We start from the raw sequence: 19,302 nt of genomic DNA on the forward strand, positions 1-19,302 counted from the left end.
TATTAATTCATAAAACTCACTTTGGGTATTGAACCACATTTCCTCTCCTTGTCTTATAAACATTAGACGTTTTTGGTCTTTTTTGTTTCTGTTTTTTTTGGTTTTGCCTTTTAAGAGCTATGCCATTCCCTCCACTTTGTGAGACAGTTCTTGAGGGAGAGCCTTTCAGATAAGTTGAGAAAACCATTGTGTGGCTGTACAGCTTCTCTGGGCAGAGTGCTGTGTCTCCTTTCATCATTTTCTTCTCTGACATGGGTTTTAAAGCACATGCCCTCCTGATTGCTTCCTCTGGATGCTTTCTACTTTGTCACCCTTTGTTGTTAAAAATAAATTACTCCCAATTTCCCGCTTTCAATAGAGTGGAGTGAACATAATTGACTCTTTGATGTGTGAGGGTCTGGTGTGGTCTGAAAGCAATTACCCCGACCTTGAATTGCACTCACTCTAAATATCATTATAGAGGAAGGAGGAACTCACATGGCATCTGTATCAACCCTGGAGTACATCGTGAAGATTGTTTGAAAATGAGTTCATATTCTTGTTATTTGTTTCTAAGTTGTAAAGTATCCTTTATAAGATAAAAACAGAAAAAATATAATGTGATTCATTCTGAAATCCATCGTGCAGGTAATTTGTCTTCCGTAGAAGACTATGAACTGCCGAACAGCAAGGACTAGGTCTTACCAACTTAAAACAAAATCTTCAGTGCTTAACGTAGTAGCGCGCACACACACACACACACACACACACACACACACACACACACACACACACGCGTGCGCGCACGCGCGCCTACACTACATACACACTCACACTCAAATGCACACACACACTCTATACATACTTGCATATTCTTACACACTCACACACTCAAGCATATACACATAAACACACAGGAAAGCTCAATAATTATTGGTAACTAGTTAATACATAATTCTTAAGAAATTAAGATGTTATACAATTAATTGAACTGTTTTTTAGAATATGATAAGGAATCTAGTAACATAAAATTTGAATCTAAATCATACCTTAACCTTAAAAGGGGTTAGCCATAGTATAGTAGTTGAATAGATAATAGGATTCATAAAGAAAAATATTAATGTATTGGATGGAATACTTATAATTCTGAGAGAAAACTCAAATAGCAATACCTTAAACTATAAGTATGTTAATATTTACTTACAAAGTCTGAAGAAACTAGTCCTGAGTCTATTAAAGCAACATAATCATACCAACACTCTTAGGTTAGTCTTGCAACTTTGCCAATCTTGACTTTGCATTGTAGTAAACAAAGAGCAACAACAACAAAAAAATCACACACATTCTTCCCCTCAGAGAGGAGCCTAGTTGTAGCCTCCTCACAAATTTCTGTGGGGAAAAACATCCTTTCAGAAGCCTCCCAGAGGATTCTGCTTGTATCTAATTGGTGCGAGTTGAGTTACATGGTTATCTCTAGGAGACAGGCAAAGGGCAGGGTGTTGGAAATAATGGTTAATTAAAACTGTTTATTCTGTAAGGAGGAAATATACATACATATACATACATATACACATACATATACATCATATACATGTATATAATATACATATATGTCATATACCTATATATAATATACCTACACCATATATGTATATATACATATATATGTGATATATATATATATATACACACATCGTATACATATACATATCAGAGGAAGAGCAAGACTTAATAATCAATGAATGCAGTCAGGGGAACCAAATGATAAAAATGCTTAAAAAATATAACTGGTCACAATGGGGTTACATGTTTATAGGACCTTTTCAAGTAGACAGAACATTAGTTCTCAGCCAATTTGATACTGATGAACCCAGTAGTCTTTTCTGATTTTTCAAAATCAGACAAGGCTGCAATTTTACTAAGAAGCGTTTTCTTCCCTCTCCTTTCCAGGAGTCTTATCCAAAGAAGAGGAATTACCCCATGGAAATTGTACCATCTGCTTCTCTGGACACATTCCCTTCAGAAAATGAGAACTTTCTTTGTGAACTCGTGGACACAGCTGTTACAAAGAAGCCCTGTTCCTTAGAAATCGCAAGGGCACCTTCTCCGAGAACTGGTAATATTTCCTGCTCACAGTTGGCCAATTCAATTTGCATACTCACATAAGTGAAAATACATTATTAATACTTTATTTAATACGATATTATCAAAACAAAAGTACCTCAGGATAGCCCCAATGATCAATTTTGCATTTCAAGTAAATACAGGTAAGCGATGGGTTTCAATATGAAACCTCTTAATGATTAAGGGCTCTTCATGAGGATGGCCTTGCCTTGTTGAAGCTACTTGGATGCATTTTAATTGTTAGGAACCTCAGTCAGATGTAACACTTTGGGTCCTCAGTAGCAGAAGTCTTCATATAGACCTTACAGGATCCTATTTGTTCCTAACTTATCAAATTATATTCACTGCTAAATTTATTTTATTCTTTTATAGCATGTTTATATCTGTTGCTTTCTTTTTTCTTTTTGTCTGTTTTTGTATTGTTTGTTTGTTTGTTTATTGGTTTGGAGAGGTGATGGTTTTGGGTCAGGGTCTCACTGTGTAGCTCTGGCTGTCCTAGAATTCACTGTGTAAAACAGGCTGGCCTTAAACTCATAGAGATATGACTGTTTCTCCCTCCAAAGTAGTGGGATTAAAAATATAAACAATACCGGGGTTTAGGTTTTTTTGTTTTTTTAATTCATGTTACAAACTAGCAGGTAAGGCAAGACAACTATTGTCACCATTCCCTGCTAAAGAAAGTGAATTTGTATCCTTATTTATAATAAATAAATGGTTGGGCCTATGACTGAACATGAATTTTGGCCTGTCCATTGATGATATATAATATGTTTCTATAAAAGTGAGTGGAGGAGGAAAACCTCAAGTCATTACTCAGCATATCAACAGGACCTTTGGTAAAGTTTGGAAGAGAAGCTCTTTGGAGCAGGGGAAAGGTTGACAATCGAATGGCTGCTTACCTTTGTATGATAAACTGTAGAAGCGAGCTTATAAATGCACATGAGAAATGGGAAAACCGCGAGACTCTGGAGATCAAAATGGACAACAGTAAAGAGTTATGAAGGTGGCACGGGAAAAAAGCAGGGAAGAGAAGGAAGTGGTAATTCATTTTAGGAAAGTTACAGTGTGGTCTAGTTTGATGGTAGGAAGGATTTTCTGGTGGAGCGACATGCTGCAATTGAAACATCCAAAGAAAGAAAAGAATGGGTAGACGTCATCCACCAATAGCTCAGGTAAATACAGACATTCCTCGGCCAGAGGTGGAAACAGGTAAGTATGGTTATTAGTATAGAGAAATTCTGCTACATTTTCACATGTTTTTATTTCTGCATAAGTTGGCACACTATGGTGGGAATAGTTCAGTGGGCAGAGTGTTTGTCTCATATGTGCAGGGCTCATGGTTCAGGTCTCAGTATTTAGAATGAGGTGGAGAAGCAAGGGTTGAAAGAAGGAGTTAGAGAGGGGTTAAAATAAAGCCCAGAAAAGCCATTATAAACAATTGGCTGGAAGCTTTAAAAGATGAATGAGTAGACTTTACGAGTGCTGAGTCGGAAGAATCGTATGCATGCAGATGGGAGATGGTTTTTTGATAAGGTGAAAAAATAGTAATAAAATATTAAAAATTATGAAGTACTTATTGCATGTTCTAAGTATTTTATATGTATCACCTCATATGACTCTTAGGATGCTGTGAGATATTAATATTATCCATCACTTCAAATGAAGAAATGGAGGCCCTGGTAGCATTGCAGGATCTGGGGCTTGAACTTGAGTGATAGAATTTGTTTTGCTTATCCTGTGCTGTGGTATGACCTTGTATCAGGAGACAAGGTAAATTAGGAATGGTGAACAAAGAGCTGGGTGTTAAGGAATGTGGGCATCAGAGAAAAGGTCTCAGGTGACAGTAAAAATCAGAAAAGGATAGCAGAAGATCAGATGAGTGCAGGCTATAGATGAAGGCAGGCTAAATGAGCGATTCATATACTATCACAAAGAATAAAGCCAGTGCTCAAAGCATCTACAGAAATGGGTGGAAGTAAGAGAGGTAACAAGGCACATGGTGGACTTGAGGGGAATGGTTCATTGCGGTAGGTATTGTTAAAATATGCAAAGCTGTAAGGGAGTTTTGACTAGGATGTAGGTCCAGAAGTGCAAGTGTAGAAGGGCGGTTTCTCCTTGGTCTTCTGTCAACAACTCAATTTCCTTGATGTGCTGGAAGCATCCTGAATGCTAAGGACCTTGGGATAAGGAAGAGTTGTGCCCAAGGACAAAGGCTAATTAGGCACCGGTCAATTCTCTACTACAAAGGAATTAAATAATAAGGAAGAGAAATGTCTTGACAGCACCAAAAAGCTCATAAGAAATTCAAATGTTTGGATTAACCCTGATTTTGGAGTCCATTTTTCAATACACTTGAGAAGCAGGCAGACCAAAGCACTGGAGCACATGGGAAGCCTGCACAGAAGCAAAGCCACATTTGTCGTAAGTAACCTACTGTCGAGATGTGGTGCTTGGACAGATGAACTTAGATGGAGAAAGATCTCCATGCCTGTCCAGTAAGAAGAATCTACTGTGAACACCATTCTCCATAGATTGGGGTTTAAAGGTTAACCTGAATAGTAATCACAAATAATGCTGTCTCGAGCCCTCCATCCAATCACAGTCTTGATTTGTTGTGACCAGAACAAGGTGGAGGATTCCTGAAGAACTCAGTGTACTAGCCCTCATACACATTAGCACCCCAAATTCGTCTCATGGAGAAGTTCTGAAAACTGAATTTAGTTTAAAGCGATATGCTTGGGAACGATGCAGAAATGATTATTGCCCCTTTTGGAAGGAGAGTAGGATACTCTGATTTAGGCACACAAATTATAAGAGAAATGTTCTCTTAACATTTCTTCCATCAAATATCTTTCCTATTAAAATTAGCCATTTAAAGTAATTATAACTGAAGAGAAAGGATCCTCAAACAAGAACCAGCAGAAAGGAGGAAAAGATACACACACCTGAAAAACACTTCACATATTGTAATTATCAGACATAGAGTATGAAATGACCACACAAAAATAAAACAGATCATACGGAGCAATTTCAGGCAAAGAGAGGCTTCTAGAACCGGAAAAGGATAGTACCTACAACATAAGAACTGAAAGAGCTTGAAGGGGCTTGAGACCCCATATGAACAGAGCTTCCAGGGACTAAGACACTACCCAAAGACTATACATGGACTCTGACCTCATATGTAGCAACGAATATCCTAGTAAGAGCACCAGTGGAAGGGGAAGTCCTTGGTCCTGCCAAGACTGAACCCCCAGTGAACTAGATTGTTTGGGGGAGGGTGGTAATGGGGGGAGGATGGGGAGGGGAACACCCATGTAGAAGGGGAGGGGGAGGGGTTAGGGGGATGTTGGCCTGGAAACCGGGACAGGTAATAACAATTGAAGTGTAAATAAGAAATACCCAATTTAATAAAGACAGAGAAAAAAAAAAGAATTCAAAAACAAGGGTATGGATGGTCTATGAGATCCCAGATGAAGGAAGTGTTAAAGAATGGGAAACAGGCCAAGAAGAAAATTCTCAGATCACTCTGCAGAAAGGAAAATGGTAAAACAGAAGCAGATACATCGTGAAGTGTATATACCAAGAATTCCTCACATCTATGATCAAAGTTTCAGAGTTCTGAAAGTGATATATTTGAGGAGACAGTGTCCCAAATAGCCCTGCCCTAAGGCATCTGAGAAGGTTGTTAAGTGAATGGTAAAGTTTGTCAGATTGTCTGATATGTAAGGATATAATAATTCAGAGTCCTTTGAAGGCGATAGGAAAGAGCCTTTAACCTCTCTTGGAAGCAGCAGGTACAATTCGTGAAGAGATGATGCCTATGTAGTCTGTCTATTGCTATTTAAAAGCCTCTAAGCTTGCACAGATAACAGTAATTTATTATCTCATGGATCTACAAGACTATCAGGGCTCTTTTTACAAGGATCACCTTTCTACTACATTGTGTCAGCCAGGACTGTTCACTTGGAACATTTGTAAGGCCACCTTTACTCTTCTTTCCCCCTTTCCATGTTAGAAATTGAACCCAGGGCACTCTATGTGCTAGGCACTCTAACTCTGAGCTGCATCTCCAGTCTATAGAGAGCCACTGATGCCAAGTCTAGCTAGAAGATGGAGCCCAGCCTGACAGCTGCAGGTTGTAATGGCTATGAACTGCGAGCTTAGCTGAGGCAGTGGTGTGGGGAAGATCTATCTTCTGTGGATTCAGAAGATCCCTGTGTCACCCCACTACCAGCGGAAATGCTAGGACTTCTATTCTGTTAATCATTGTGTGCTCCGCAGATCTTGGATGCCAGCATGTCCAGGCTTCTGGTGAGGGCTCTCTTGCTAGCTTGTGAAAAGCTGCAGTTCGCTGTGCTCATGCCTGTTCTTTATGTGTGTGCTGAGCTGATAATGTTGCTGATTATGGCCAAAAATTCAGTAACCTCCTTGCTCCTGCCTCCTGATTATTAGGGTCATAGATTTGAGATAGCACATGTGGCCTATGAAACACTCTTGCATTTTTGGCCATGATAAGTGACCATATTTAAGGCAAAGACTTCAGAGAGATCAGGACCATCTTTCACAGCTTGCAGTTGCTGTTTCTCTCTTTGAAGCCCCCACCAATGGCTTTAGAAAAGCTCCTTTAGTCCCCGCATACCCTCCCTGACCCCCTCAAGCTTTTAGACATTCATAGTTATTTAATTTCTGGTTCCCCATCTTCTGCCTCCATACATATCACAATGTTAAAGCTATATAGTTTAGGTTTTCTACTAGAACACCCATTTCCAACTGCCAAAGTCTCTTCTGGTATTGATTACCACATAACACACCAACCTTAATACTTAGTTGAGATAACAGCATCAATACACCATCATTTATTTTGCTTGTAAATCTTTAGCTCTGGGATGACTCTGCAGGGGTTTCTTGCTTGCTGTTCCAACTAATTATGCTAGGGCATCTCAACTAAATATCATAGTAGAATCTGTGTGCAAGATCATATAAAAAACCAGGTTTGCTGGCTCAAGCTTATGACCCAGGAGGCAGAGGCAGGTGGATTACTGTGAATTCTAGACTAATTTTAAACAAACGAACGTCTTACCTTTTATGTCTGCTGTGGCCTACTGGGATTTGTTCATGGTCTATATTGAGTTTCCAAAACAAACTCCTCAAGAAAATGTGACAGAGGCCAGACTTCTTTTTAAGGCTTAGTTCTGAATGGTGATATCATTCTCCTAACGAGCCTTCCTGCATTAAAGTGAGGGGAATTTCCTTTCTCTGACCAGTGATAAGGGAATGCTAACTACATCACAGCATTCAAAAGTCATTTGTCCAACTGCTTTTGGAAAGCACAAATTCATACAACTCTCCAAGTTGCTGTTATTTTGTAAAAGTAACTTTTATTCACCAGATGTAATTGTCATCTCAGAGGTTTTCTGTTGAATACACTTATCCTTTCCAGCTCTTTCTGAACTCTGGCTGGCTAGTTCAACTCAGCTGTTTTGGCTCAAACTCCTTTCCAAGCTGACTGACTCAATCTGGCTTCCCTCAGCTTCTCACTGAATTGTTCTTCTTGGCCTCAAACTAACTCTGACGAATTGTTCTAATCTTCTGGCTCCTTCTTATTCTCTGTCTCCAACTGTCTCTGTTTATCTACACTGAACTGAATGAAGTCACAAGCAAACTGAGCTCCACTACACTGCACTCACTACACTGACTCACAACTGACTGACTGTCTCTCCCTGTGCTTAATAGCAGAAATATCTTCTCTACCCTGTGCTGTTCTCCTAAGAGTTAGGCCTATCTTATCTCTGACTCATTCTGTCAGATCTTTCTCTGATTCATCACTTTGTCTGCCCATCAATTAGACATCACTTTCAAACGTGGTTGCTGTCTTCTGCAAACTAACTTTGCCTTAAAGGTGCATACTAAGTCTGTGTCTGTATTCCAGCCAGAGGTATTAAAGGTGTGTGGCAGATCGCATAGACCTGGGTCTTTGGATATGATCCCTTTGCCAGAGCGGCCATGTTGCTGGATTAAAATTCCTCTGCAGTTTTGTTTTCTAAATGGAACATGAGTTAATCTGCATGGATATATGATTCCCTCTATTGTCTTTGATACTTGGGTTTAATATAAAATTCAGCTTGACAAATTGACCCAGATGAATTCATAAAAGTTTATACTTTGCTCTCTGGGCTGTGTTTATGAATTCTACCAGTGGGGAGTCTAGAACTAAAGTGAAAAGTATGTGCTTTTTAATCATAGAAATAAAAAATGAATATCGATACCTGGCAGGGACTCCCAAGGAATTGCTCTCTATAAACATAAAAGCTAGCAAGATACCATCAGCATAGTTGTGTCTTTATTGTCTAGATTGGGAAATATTTTGCACCCCCTCCTCTCCCTCTGCTCTATTCTATTCATTCAGTTAAACTGTATCTCTAGGATTCATGGATCCTCCTGACATTTTCAAGTCTCTCACTGCTATGAGTATTTTATGACTGTGTTTAGCTTTGCACTGTCTTTTCATGACAAGCCTAGTGAGCTGATGAACTTCAGGAAGGCACTGGATTCTCTTGGAATTATAGATGTGTTCAATCTGCTACCTCAGAATTTTCAGATGTGGAAACAACTCCTAGTGCAGACAAGTTTCAGACCAAATGGGGTGAAATCTATGTTCACTGAGCACCTCTGATGTTCCAGGTATTATGTTAAGTGTTGACAAGGAAATAGAGTTAAGGTGTAAGTCCTCGAAATTAGAAAATTTGAAGGTTAGTAAGTGTAACAAGAAAAGCCAAGTACTCCTGGATTGTAGGAAAAGAAGGATGTGAGTTATAACTTCCTTCCAACAGATGCTTCCTGATCTTGGCCTTAACTAAAGAAGGTTGAATGGATGGATGGGAGGTGTATGACATTGTAGCCAAGGGACAATATGTGTAGAGTTTCATGGGCATGGAAGAATGAAATTCATCCAGAGACTAATCTCTTAGGGTATAGGAGGCTGCTGAGGTGGAATGAATACAAAGAGAAATTATGGTGTTATTTGGTATTTGTTTTAGAATGACTATTAGGAAACAAAATGGGTTTGAATCGTTCAGAGATTAGGTTGGAAGCAGGAAGAATATCTAGCCAATCAATGTGTATCCTGGTTAGAGCCTTGAATGTCACCTTGACACAACTTAGAGTCATCTGAGAGGAGAATCTTCAATTGAAGGATTAACTAGCTCAGACTGGTCGGTGAGCATGTGTATGGGTGATTATCTTGACTATTAATTGATGTTGATGGGCCCAGCCCTAAGCATCATTAGGTTCCTGTCCTAAGTCTAGGACAATTTAGACTATGTAGTAAAGTTAATTAAGCATGTACCTGACAGTGAGCCAGCATGCATCATTCCTCAATGACTTCTGCTTCAAGATCTCCCCTCAACTTTCTGTCCAGACTACCCTCAGTAATGGATTTTTGCCTGAAACTGTAAGTCCTTAATTCCCCAAAGTTTCTTTTTGTTGTGGTATTTTTTCCAACAATATAAAGGTAACTTAAATAGTATACAATCAGAAAGAAATGACTGGCCAGCCAAAGGTAACTCTAGTGAAGGGGGTGAAGGATGCTGAGAGCTGCATAGGAGTAAAGATCATTCCTTCTTTCTTCAGAGACTCTGACATTTTGGAAATAAATAGCCAGTGCCTTAGAGAACCATATCTCCAGGAATGCATGCAAGGGATAACTCTGTTGAATGGTTTGGTGTAGGTTTAAAGCAAAATGCAATAACTGTTCTGCATAGAAACTGCCCTGGAAACTTTCCTTGCGGGAAGGAGGAGGGGCAAGAGACAAGAGAGACATGGAAAAGGATGGCTATGTCTATTTTTTTGTTTTGCATCTTAAGATTTTTATACTAAATTTTTATTTTTCTACCATGTTTAATGTTCTCTTTGTTATTTTTATTTTTTAAAAAATCTTGGTATGGTTTTTTGTTCATTTTTATTGATTATTTCATTTATTTACATTTAAAGTGTTATCCCTCTTCCCAGTTTCCCCTCAACAAATCCCCTATCCTCTCCCTCTCCCCCTGCTTCTATGAGGGTGCTCCTCCACCCACCTACCCACTCCTGTCTCAGTGCCTTAGCATTGCCCTACCCTGGGTCATCGAGCATTGACAGGACCAAGTGGCTTCCCTCCCATTGGTACCAGATAAGGCAACCCTCTGCTACATACACAGCTGGAGCCATAGGTCCCCCCTCCCCATGTGAACTCTTTCATTGGTGGTTTAAAGCTCCCAAGGATGGCCGTATGTTTTTTTATTGGATTTTTTTAAATGTACATTTCAAATGCTATCCCCTTTTCTGGTTTCCTCTCCAGAAACCTGCCATCTCCCTCTGCTTCTGAGGGTGTTCCCAACCCACCCATCCATCAACTCCCTCCCACCTCCCTGCTCTGACATTCCCCTATACTGGGGCACCAAGTCTTGACAGGATCAAGGCATCCTCCCATTGGTGCCCATCAAGGTCATTCATTCTCTGCTACATATGTAACTGGAGCCATAGGTCCATCCCTGTATACTCTTGGGATGGTGGTTTAGTCTCTGGGAGCTCTGAGTGGTATGGTTGGTTGATATTGTTGTTCTTATGAGGAGCCTCTCAGGAGACAGCTATATCAGGCTCCTGTTAGCATGCACTTCTTGGCATCTGCAATTTGTCTGGGTTTGGTGGCTGTATATGGCATGGATCCCCAGGTGGGGCAGTCTCTGGATGGCCTTTCCTTCAGTCCCTGTTCTACACTTTGTCTCCATATTTCCTCATGTGAGTATTTTTGTTCCCCCTTCTAAGAAGGACTGAAGCATCCACACTTTGATCTTCCTTCTTTTTGACCTTCATCTGCTCTGTGAATTGTGTCTTGGGTATTCTGAGCTTTTGGGCTAATATCCACTTATCACTGAGTGCATACCATGTGTGTTCTTTTGTGATTGGGTTACTTCACTCAGGATGATATTTTCTAGTTCATTCCATTTGCCTAAGAATTTCATGAAGTCGTTGTTTTTGATAGCTAAGTAGTACTCCATTGTGTAGATGTACCACATTTTCTGTATCCATTCCTCTGTTGAGGGACATCTGGGTTGTTTCCAGCTTCTGGTTACTATAAATAAGGCTGCTATGGACATAGTGGAGCATGTGTCTTTGTTGTATGTTGGAGCATCTTTTCGGTATATGCCCAGGAGTCATATAGCTGGGTCCTCAGGTAGTGCTATGTCCAATTTTCTGAGGAACCAGATGGTTGTATCTTAAAAGGAGCACCTAAAGATTGGATTGTTTGCCCTCCGCTGTTGTAGTAAATATTGAATCTCAAACAATGGTTTCTACACTTCTTTTGATCATTTTGTTCCCAGATAAAAGACACCCAGTTTTTATATTTATGATAAACCTTTAATGCACTAGAACTGGGCAGATATCTATCCTCTGTGCCATTAATATCTACTTCCCTATCCATAACCATGAGTTATAACATGTTCCATCCTGGATGCTCTTAACCCCAGTTGGCCAGCCCCTTAGCCATGTTTTCATGACTCACTTACTCCGTGTTGTCTTCTCCTCTCTCTTCCTTCTTCCCAGCCTTGTGGTTTCTCCTCAGACTCCAAGCCGAGGGACTGAAACCCCGCTTATCTCTCTTCTGTCCAGCTATAGGCTGTAGGCATATTTTTTCATCAATCAGGGATAATTTAGGTGGTGGGGGCAAGGTTATATAGCATCACTTGTGTATGTGCAGATTCTCTCATGTCTGGGGCAACCAGGCCTTGGAGGCCAATATTTAACATTACAATACATAGCAAAGACCAAACCTTAATACTCCTTACAGAAGGAGTATTTATGTGCAGAATTTAGAGATAGTATCTTCATAGAAGTAATAAAGTAAGTAGCATGTCCAACCTATGACCACATACTTCAGAAGGAGCTAAGAATATAGTTGTAAACATACAAAAGCATTGGAAGCTCTGTTTATTTGTTCGCTTGCAGTTTGTTTGTTTGTTTGGCAGGGAAGTAACTGGATTGTGTGATTTCCTAGCATCAGCTTTGGAGATGGCAAAAATGTGATATTGTAATGTTAAAAGCTTTGGTATGCCTGTCAGAAATATGGTATGAATTGTATTTTTCATAGAAACTGAAAAGTCAGTGTGAGGTGACATAAGCCTATAGCCCTCTACAAGCCAAGCAAAGAGGCTTGAGCAAAGCCTTCTCACTGACTTCGCAAGGAATCTGTCCTGCTAATGCCTTGAACTAAGAAGTGAATGTTTGTTGTGTACACCATGCATTTTGCTGTACCACAAAGGTCCAGTGAATCTAAAACAGAGACTTAAAACCAAGCAGACATGTTTAATTCATTAGCATGTATGGCTCTGTCTGTAATCCTACCTGACTTATCTTAGAGACTAAGCAATTTCTTCCTGATAACCGGCAAAGCCATTCATAGATAAAATATATCTGTTCTCAAAATATCAGTTAAGTATGCATATTAGTCCCCTTTCTGTATGTATTAAACAGATGAGCAAATTTAATTCTAATATGAAAGTGAATTAGTAGTTTATTTATATTCAAGCATACTTTGTAACTCAATCAAAGGATGAGCATTTTCTCTAAGGAGCACTTTGCTAGGACCTCAGTGACTGCAGATTTCACAGGGAATGGGAATGATAACACTGGACTGCTAATGTAAGGATTACTAAGGCTCCATTTTTATCTGTGCTGCCACTATTAAATTGTCTGATTCCCCTCAAGCAGAGGAGTATATATTTTCCTGGTGGTGACTCAGTTATATAAATGTGCAACAAAAACAAAAAGAGGAATTAATGAATGAGTTACCTTTAAAAAAATGTCTGTAATGTCAGTAAGGAGCCTTTATGACACAGTAGATTCCATCAAAGATGATGTTTGATTGTCTGCCTTTCATTTAATTTTATCCTTCACAAGGGAAATTTTTTAGTTTTGGGGTAACTAAGCAACCTGTTATTTCAAATCACTTAGCGAAGGCTTGGCACGGTATGGGTGCTCAATAAATCCATTTTGATTAATGAGCAATTCATAACAACACCAGCAAAGACTGTTTCCAATCCTGTTGAGAGAGAATGGATGATTTTCGTTAAAAGGGCACGTTCAAAAGTGACATGCTAGGATAGTGGGGGTCTTGGTTACCTCTGTTCAATCTGATAATGTGCTTACTCCACGGTTTGCCCAGAGTGGAAATGTCACCTGTGAGCAACCCCCTATAACCCATTAACACTTTTTCTGCCATCTGTCATAGGCAGGATTGGGGGATGTGTGTGTGTGTGTGTGTGTGTGTGTGTGTGTGTGTGTGTGTGTGTTTGAGAGAGTGAAGATTTCTGAATTCTAATGCCAAAATTTTGAAATAAAAGAATTCCAACTGGACCAGGACAAACATTTCTTTGCTAAGCAAGAGAGCAATGTCAACATGACTTCTGAGGGCATGTTTAACTCATTTAAAAGAACAAACTATTTTTAAGGTCCTTGGAAGCACCCTTCTGCATTCAAATATTGATTTTACTGATAAGAACCATTTTTTTAATCAGACAGCAGTTATTTATGTGGCATTTGCTCTGTGCTCAGTGGTTTTGTAGCCATTTATTAAGTCAGACATCTCCATGGTGAATTGAGGGCACTGTGCTAGTCAGAGGGGAGCAGAGAGATGAAATCCTGGTCCATTAGCCACCTCCTTTATCTGTATGGGCATCTTGAGAAGGCAAGTATTTCACTTTGCTCGAATTGATGGAAGCTATTATATTTTGAAATATTCTAAACAGAGAGAAAAATCACTCTACATGAGTCTTACTTTAAATGGATTAGTACAAATCATAGATTAAGGCTTCTAAAAATACATCGATCTCTTGCTAAGCTGAAAGTACAGGTCTTTTACGGTGAGCCTACTTTTTAGAACCAAGTTTCCCTATAATGTCAGACTGTGTATAGTAATGAGAGAGGTATTACTTAACTCAGAAATTTATGCCCATAAAATTCAAGCAGCCCCTTCCTCTGCTCCATTTCTCTGGTGTGTTCTAATTCTAGGTGCTTTTCCTTCCTTGTCTCAGTAACTGATCTCATGGTTTAATTCATGAAGAATGTACAAACTATATGCCTGTAATCTCAGAATTTTTGAGGCTGAAGCAAGAGGATCAATATGTAGAGGTCAGCCTGGGATATATGATACTGCATCTCTAACAACCAAAAAGACCAAAGAAAAACAAGTGAATAGGCAGACAGATAGACAGGCAGGTAGACAGACAGACAGACAGACAGACAGACAGGCAGACAGACAGATAGACACACACACACACACACACACACGAGAGAGAGAGACAGAGACAGAGAGACAGAGAGACAGAGACAGAGATAGAAACAGAGATATGCAGAGAGAAAACAGGAAAACTACCCCTGTCTCTGTCTGTCTGTTAATATAGGCGGGGTTTTCTCTCCCTGTTATTCTATTCTCTATGCTACAGTCTCTGCCTTCTAAGCCATTTTCCATTTTCCTTCACTCTTACCCCCCCAGTGCATCTATATATTAAGTGGTATATATTAAATGCACCCACTTAAACACATACATAAACACAAAGTTCTAGGGATCAAAATCAGGTCCTTCCTTTCATGTTAGTCATACCATCTGCTAACAAGATTCTCCACCAACTATACCTTTTGTGTTTAATTGTCTTCTTCTACTGGACAGGTATATTAATGTCTAAATCTATACTCTTTTCACTAAAAAAAAACAAGCAAAGCTCAAAAAAACTGACAATGAAAACAAGTGAATGACAAAGAGGGATTTCATGATCCCACTCAACACTCAGCCTCTCCTCTGTCTCTGATCCCACTGGACACTAGCCTCTCCTCTCTGAGACTCAACAATCTCACTGGAACCCAGCACCTCTTCTCTCCTCACTATATACTCATGACCCCACAGACACTCAGTGTTTTCTATCTCCCATCCCCCTGGACATTCAGCCTCTCCTCTCTCCTGACCACACACATTTGTTTTCTTTCTCCTCTTTCACTTTCAGCTCATCACAGTGAAGTTTCCATTCCTTACTCCTCTGCTGAACTGTGCTTTTTAAGGTAACTAGGGCCTTGATGCCACAAAACCTAAAAGGGACATTTTTAACCCCCATTTCTCTTAACCTCTCAGCCATACAAGCGGTTAGTCACTCCCCCGTGACAGCTTTTTCTCCCTCTGGTGTCCAAGGCAAATTTTTACCAATTATGCTCTTCCCTGTTTTACAGCTGACCCTTTTGAGCAGCTTTGGAATTTTGGAGTTCCTAGAGCTGCAGTTAAAGACCCTCCTTTGTTCTCGTCTATCCCTTTCTCTCTCTTTCTCTCTTGCTCTCTCAATCTCTCACTCCCCCCTCTCTGTCTCCCTGTCTCCCTCCCTTCTTCAACCCCTACTCCCCTTACAGGTGAGTTCATGTAAAGTGTGGCTTTTGTTACAATCAACGTGCTGAAGACTCACAAATATTTATTCATAGTTACAAACACTTCTCTTAATTTCAAGCTTACCCATATAACCATTTCCCCATCCACCAACTGCCTATTGAATACATGCATCTCAAATGAACCACAATTAGTGCATATGTTTCTACCTAAACTTCCTGATCTCTCCTTCCCATCATTGTTTTCTCAACAGTTTCCTTATTTTGTAGACAGATTAATCATCTGTCCACCTGCAGCCACCCAAGTGTCAGACTGGCCACCTCCCTCTCCATTAACTCTCAAATTCAGTCATTGAGTCTTAGGGATTTTAGGAGGAATAGGATAATTTTGGTCCTTATTGTCTGTCTCCCAAATCTATTTGCTTCTCTTAGTTCCTACTATCAATTCTTTCTCATGGGTTATGTTAATAGCTCCCCAATTGTCCTATTTAACCTTCTTGCTTTTATACCACAGCCACTAATCCAATTGCATTATTCCAGCAGCTTTTGTGGCTTGCCATTGCTCTTTTAAAAATAACCAGAATTCTTAATAAGGAGTTCTGACTGGTGTTGAAGATACTGGTAAAATATGCTGGTGACTCAGTACTCACTATCTTTAACCTTTGGCTTGATCAGCTTCCCCCATATCATACCAGACTTCTTAGTGACTTCAGTTTTTCAAGAGGATCATCTCCCCACATGCCTATCATCCTGCCCCCACTCTCTGCTGCCCAACTCCTTCTCCTATGTGGTTAGCTCATAGTCTTTCTTGGGGAGACCCCTTTGGTGACCACATATATCTTTGCCCCAAAAGAAATGTAAATTCCTAGGCTTTCAACTCTTCTAGTATTTCTTCCCTCCATAAGCCTTCTGATCAAAATTATGTAGTTATTTCAGGGTTCCAGTTGTTTGATTTCTATCACCCAAAATTTTGCTCTTCCTATCCCAACCATATAGCTTCTATCCAAATCACTGCCTCAAACCATATAAAGGAAAAAGTAGGTAATGTGTTTGAATAATTTATCCATAGTAACTTTATTGTAAACTAGTGTGTAAGATAGTACTCCCATTCCTAATCTGCATATAAGGGGATCAGACCATAAAAATGATTTAGAACTAGCTAGCAAATGAGAGTGCTAGAGTGCAGAGGGTTTGTCCATATTCTTAACCATATTCACAATTAAATATCCAATTATTGAAACTTCAGTTTGAGGTTATCATCTGCCTGGGTTTGTTTTTATTGTTGTTCTTTTGTTTTTTTTTTATTGTTGTTGTTCTTTATTCTTTAGTTTTGTATTTAGCTTCATAAGATAAATCTTTTTTTTTCTTTTCAAAAGAAAAGAGGAAGCTTTGGGAAGTGGTTTACTATTTGTCAGAAAACCTGTGTGTGCCCACCTGTAAACATTGCAGAATGTCTTCACCATTCTAAGGTAAATGGATGGATTCGTGACAACTCAGAAGCCAAAATGACCAATGGTTAAGTAATCATGACACACCCGAAGGGAGGGGTCGCTTAAGTTAAGAAAATATGTTTGTTGTTTGTTGTGTCTTGTCTTGAGACAGGATGTCATGCATCTCAGACTTGCCTGAAACTTCCCGTGTGTCTGAGGAGGCTCTTGAACTTCCAATCCTCCTGTCTATCCCTCCTGAGTGTTAGGCTTCCAGGGTACATCTGATTTCTGTGGAGCTAGGGAGTGCAACCCAGAGCTTCATGTATGCCAGTCAGTGCTGCCAACCGAGCTACTCCCCACTCCTGAAGATAATGCTTTGGAGTGAGTATTATGTAGATTCTTGCTATGGCATGTGGTTATTGAATACCATTCAGTGCTAATAGTATGCACATCTTCAAGTGGGGAAACCATGAAGATGTTGTATTGCAATACTCTCTTTAATGGTAAGATTACATATTGCATGTTCTTTTATTTACATACTTTCATATTCTCCAAAATTTTTTAACATAAATTATTATTATAATACAGAATGATTAAGAATAACTTACTCATCTATAAGGTTAACTATATTTTTCCTATGGATTCTAATCCACATTTAATATATACCTTATTTTCTTCTTTGAAAAATGTAAAATATACTTTGCATGTATATGAGCTATAAAACAATGGCATTCTGGCAATGGTACTTCATCTATACAAGTTTTTAACTATTTTTGCTCATACTTCATAATCTTTAAGTTTTATGCATTAACACAAAAAGTGCACATGGTAATTTGGTAATCATGATGTTCAATATGCATATCTAGCATGTAATTAGATTAAAGATACCTGTCTCCTAAAATGTTTTTCACCCTCTTCCTTCAGTAGTATTCAATGTCTCTTTCTGCCTAGCTTCTAGAGTTGGAGTGTGCAGTTTCTCTCTAGGAGTGCTGTGAGAATATTTTCATTTCCATGATCTGATTCAGTATGCTGATTGAAACCTTGATAAGAGTAATTTTTCAGAGTCCAGAGTGTTGACTATTACATGATAGAGCCATGTGATGAAAGCTATTTTCAATGCATCTAAGAGGCAATGTCTTTGTAGCTCATGGGAGTTCGCAGTTGCATAATTTCAGTCCATTCAAATGATTAAGCTCTTACTCCATAGACTTACTCATTAATATTCGTCTGCCTAAACCACTGCTGCATACATACAGCACTATATTGGAAACTGTATCATTCTTCACATACAATCTCACAGAAGTCCTTTGCGATGCTTGTAGACCTATATTTAACACCTTTATTCCCATCCCTACATTGTCTAGACATGCCAGATGTATCTACTGCAAGCTTACTAACTAACTTTACATTCTTTTATATAGATGCTCTATCATTCATAGCCTATTATTCTATGACTGTTCTCTCTTTAGGTACTCCTACACCCCAATTAAGAAACATTAACTAAATTAGCTGACATACAGCTTCAGTCACACTACATTTAAATGGGAGAAAATTATATAAATTCTTATTGTATTCAAGATTCTACCCAGTGAATTGCATTTTATATTCATATTAGAACACACAAATTTGAGAAATCCAAACTATATTGTTCTTTTAATGTACTTGAGGCAACTTTTTAAAATATGGGAAGGATAAAATTATAGTTTATTTGGCATTAATTTTCTTTTTAAATCATTTTTTTAAAATTGAGAATTAAAATTATTTCATCATTTAGCCTCAGCTAAGAAAGCAACATATTTATAAATGTATCAGCTCATTACATTGGTCTTAGTATGTAATACTGCAGTGGAGCAAAATAATTAGTAACTTGTTGAAGGGAATGAAAATTCATTGAAAAATCATCTGCCACTTTGCATATAGACTTCCCAGGTCTTCCTTGGTGTTTCTTCTTGCTCTGTAGAATGTTCCCTTTCCATCCAATCATTTACTCATCCATCTATCTCATAAGCACCTCTTAAAGATTCTGGATCTCCAGGATCAGTAGATTTGTAAGACTCACATAAAATAGCTGGGCATGGGGTCCACACCTTTAATTCCAGCACTAAGCAGGCAGAGGCAGGCGGATCTCTGAGTTCCAGGTGGATCTCTGAGTTCCAGGCTAGTTTACTCTGTAGAATGAATTGAGGACAGCTAAGATTATACAGAGAAATCCTGTCTCAGAAAAAAAATAGACTCACACAAAAAAGAAAGCAACTAAAATGATATAAATTTTAGCTGGAATACATTGCATAAAATAATGCAAGCACCATGCAACCAACCCTGTGTGCAGTCCCAGAAGATGCAATAGTCATCCAAGCAGACTCTTACT

At 39.1% G+C, this 19,302-nt stretch overlaps 1 protein-coding gene across 5 annotated transcripts in view; it reads left to right on the plus strand.

Moving 5' to 3' along the window:
• The window catches only part of Anks1b (ankyrin repeat and sterile alpha motif domain containing 1B), a 1,165,946-nt gene that overhangs the window by 420,631 nt on the left and 726,013 nt on the right, over positions 1–19,302 (plus strand). For all 5 annotated transcript variants that reach the window (NM_001414940.1, NM_001271371.3, XM_087557137.1 and 2 more), the window contains exon 10: positions 1,930–2,095. In NM_001414940.1, coding sequence (NP_001401869.1) covers positions 1,930–2,095 — 166 coding nt within the window. The remainder of the gene's footprint in view (positions 1–1,929; positions 2,096–19,302) is intronic.

The sequence above is a fragment of the Rattus norvegicus genome, chromosome 7 (assembly GCF_021556685.1).
Source record: "Rattus norvegicus strain SHRSP/BbbUtx chromosome 7, alternate assembly SHRSP_T2T, whole genome shotgun sequence".
Taxonomy (NCBI): Eukaryota; Metazoa; Chordata; class Mammalia; order Rodentia; family Muridae; genus Rattus; species Rattus norvegicus.